Source organism: Aplysia californica, unplaced genomic scaffold, assembly GCF_000002075.1.
Source record: "Aplysia californica isolate F4 #8 unplaced genomic scaffold, AplCal3.0 scaffold01166, whole genome shotgun sequence".
Taxonomy (NCBI): domain Eukaryota; kingdom Metazoa; phylum Mollusca; class Gastropoda; order Aplysiida; family Aplysiidae; genus Aplysia; species Aplysia californica.
In genome coordinates, this window is record NW_004798436.1 from 96,027 (window position 1) to 98,151 (window position 2,125).

The window sequence follows — 2,125 nt, forward strand, 5'->3', positions numbered from 1 at the left end:
TATGTATGTATGGAGCCTGCTTTCATTTAGGGTATAATGTTTCATTTCCATGTGCTTTCCCCGATTACGTTACACGAGGGACTTCACTCTTTATTACTTTGTCCTTTGAACTCATTATTCTTCTTCTGTCAATATCCCCTCGTGGAACTTTCCTCTCCAACCCCCAAAACACAAAAGATTTTAAAGAAACTAAAACAACCTCGAGCGTGCGTGGCAAAGACTCGGTGTTCGAAAAAAAACTATCTAACGTTGATCTAGTATGTCGTTAAGACCGACCATTCTCTTGGCGGCAGTAAAAGCCATATATATATATATTAAGTCCACAAGTATCCCTAAGTAAACATTTTCGTTCAGTTGATTTTTTTTATTTATTTATTTATTTTTAAATTTTTTTTAAATTTTTTTTTTTTTTTTTTTTTTTTTTTTGGGGGGGGGGCACTGATTAAATCACACTCCCCTGAAAACAGTAACTCCCTTGAGATCGGCACTCTGCAGGTTCAGGTTACCAGCTTCTGGTTTTTTGGAGTGTGAAGTCAACGCTGAAAGGACTCCGCCCTGCACCAAAACGACATGAGTTTGAATCAGTTCGCCGAGACTGGTTCGCCTTTCTCTGGCTTCCTGCTGGGATCTTGCATCCCACTCGACCTGGCTTGTCTCTGAATGATCACGTTTAATTTTCTTTCTTTTCTTTTTTAGTTGGGCCCGCAAAATATTTACAATAAACCAACCCTAAGGCTGCCAACTAAAACTTGGACCGTGGGTGGTTGGCGCGATGCTCTGGTGTGCTTTTCTCCTTCTTTCATATCAAATTAATATCTTGATCTATCATCTTTACCTCCATGGTTTCTTTTTTGTGTATGTTACATGTTACCTAAGAGGTTAAAATTAGAACCTCTTCCGCTTTTTACTCGCTTGTAATACTTTTAATCTTCTACAATTATATGCCCTATTATGTTGCAAATGCCGTAAAACTATTATATTAAAACTTAACTAAACTTGGACCGCTGACTGTTTGCAGAAAAAAAAGCCTTTCATTGAAGGGATGCAACAAAGGTGAACAGGAAAAACACAAAATTATCAGCATTTCTCCCCCTAGCACTGACCTCATTTATTTCCGGAGAACGGCGGAAGTTGCCGAGGGTGCAGATCGTCAGTAAACATTGGCCCGTGTCGCGTTTGACATTTTTTCCCCCCTTCACGCAGGCGGTCGCCGTGAGGGCGGCAGATCAAAGCAGTGTGTGGAGTGTGAAGGCAGTGCCTCATTCGGACGACCAAACGTGTGTGTGTGTCTGTCGTCTGTGTGCTGTGTTCTGCAGATCGCACCTGTGGAATAATTCTCGGATCAGTTGTACCGCAACCATTGTTTTTCTGAGATTTTGTTCAAATGTTTAGCTATAATGAGTAGCAGACGTGCAACCGAGTGTCTTTTGCTTTGAAGGAAGCTTCGTCGCGGTTGTTTAGTGAAACAGGTGTCGCCTTGTGTTGTGGTACAAGTGAAGCCAGTCGTGCATAATATTGATTATCGTGTGTGTGTGCGTGTGTCAATGTATGTGTGATTCAAATTTTGAAATAGCTGAGTGAAGCCGACAAGCAACGGTCTGTAGTCCAGGCCGATTGTTCATCGGATTAGTTCTTCGTCATATTATTATTAGCGTGAGAGCAATGCAAATGGTGGAAGCTTGCGTTCTGGTGAGGAGTACCCATAATTTGATTGTCAACACAACGGAATGAGCATGTCTGATACAGAGGAGAAGAAGGAGGACGAGTCGAGCGTGCGGGTGGCTATAAGGTAAGGTCTCTTGATATGGGTGTTTTGGTTCAAAATCAAAAGGTGATCAAGGTCTAATTTATAGCCTAGATCTAGGCCTAATGTTTGATGTCCGATTTATAATAGATCTAGATCTAGATTTCTAGACTATCTTTAGATTCTAGATCAAGATCTAGATCTAGATCTAGATCTAGATCTATCTCTAGCATAGCGATCTATAGTCTTTGCCCCTGACTTTGGACCCAAGCTAGATAATATATAGGCTACATTTTCATAGGATTCACGTGATAAAATATTTTACTATTAGAAGGCCTTACTAATAATTACTATTACAGAGGGGCTAAAATACCCCCCCCC

General features: G+C 40.8%; 1 protein-coding gene across 1 annotated transcript in view; it reads left to right on the forward strand.

The window, feature by feature from the left end:
- Window positions 1-1,137: 1,137 nt before the first annotated feature.
- The window catches only part of LOC101858591 (kinesin-like protein KIF21A), a gene marked incomplete at its 3' end in the record, with an annotated part of 24,557 nt that continues 23,569 nt past the window's right edge, over window positions 1,138-2,125 (forward strand). Inside the window, 1 exon segment of the mRNA XM_013090177.2 lies at window positions 1,138-1,789. Within this exon segment, the coding sequence (XP_012945631.2) occupies window positions 1,728-1,789 (62 nt within the window).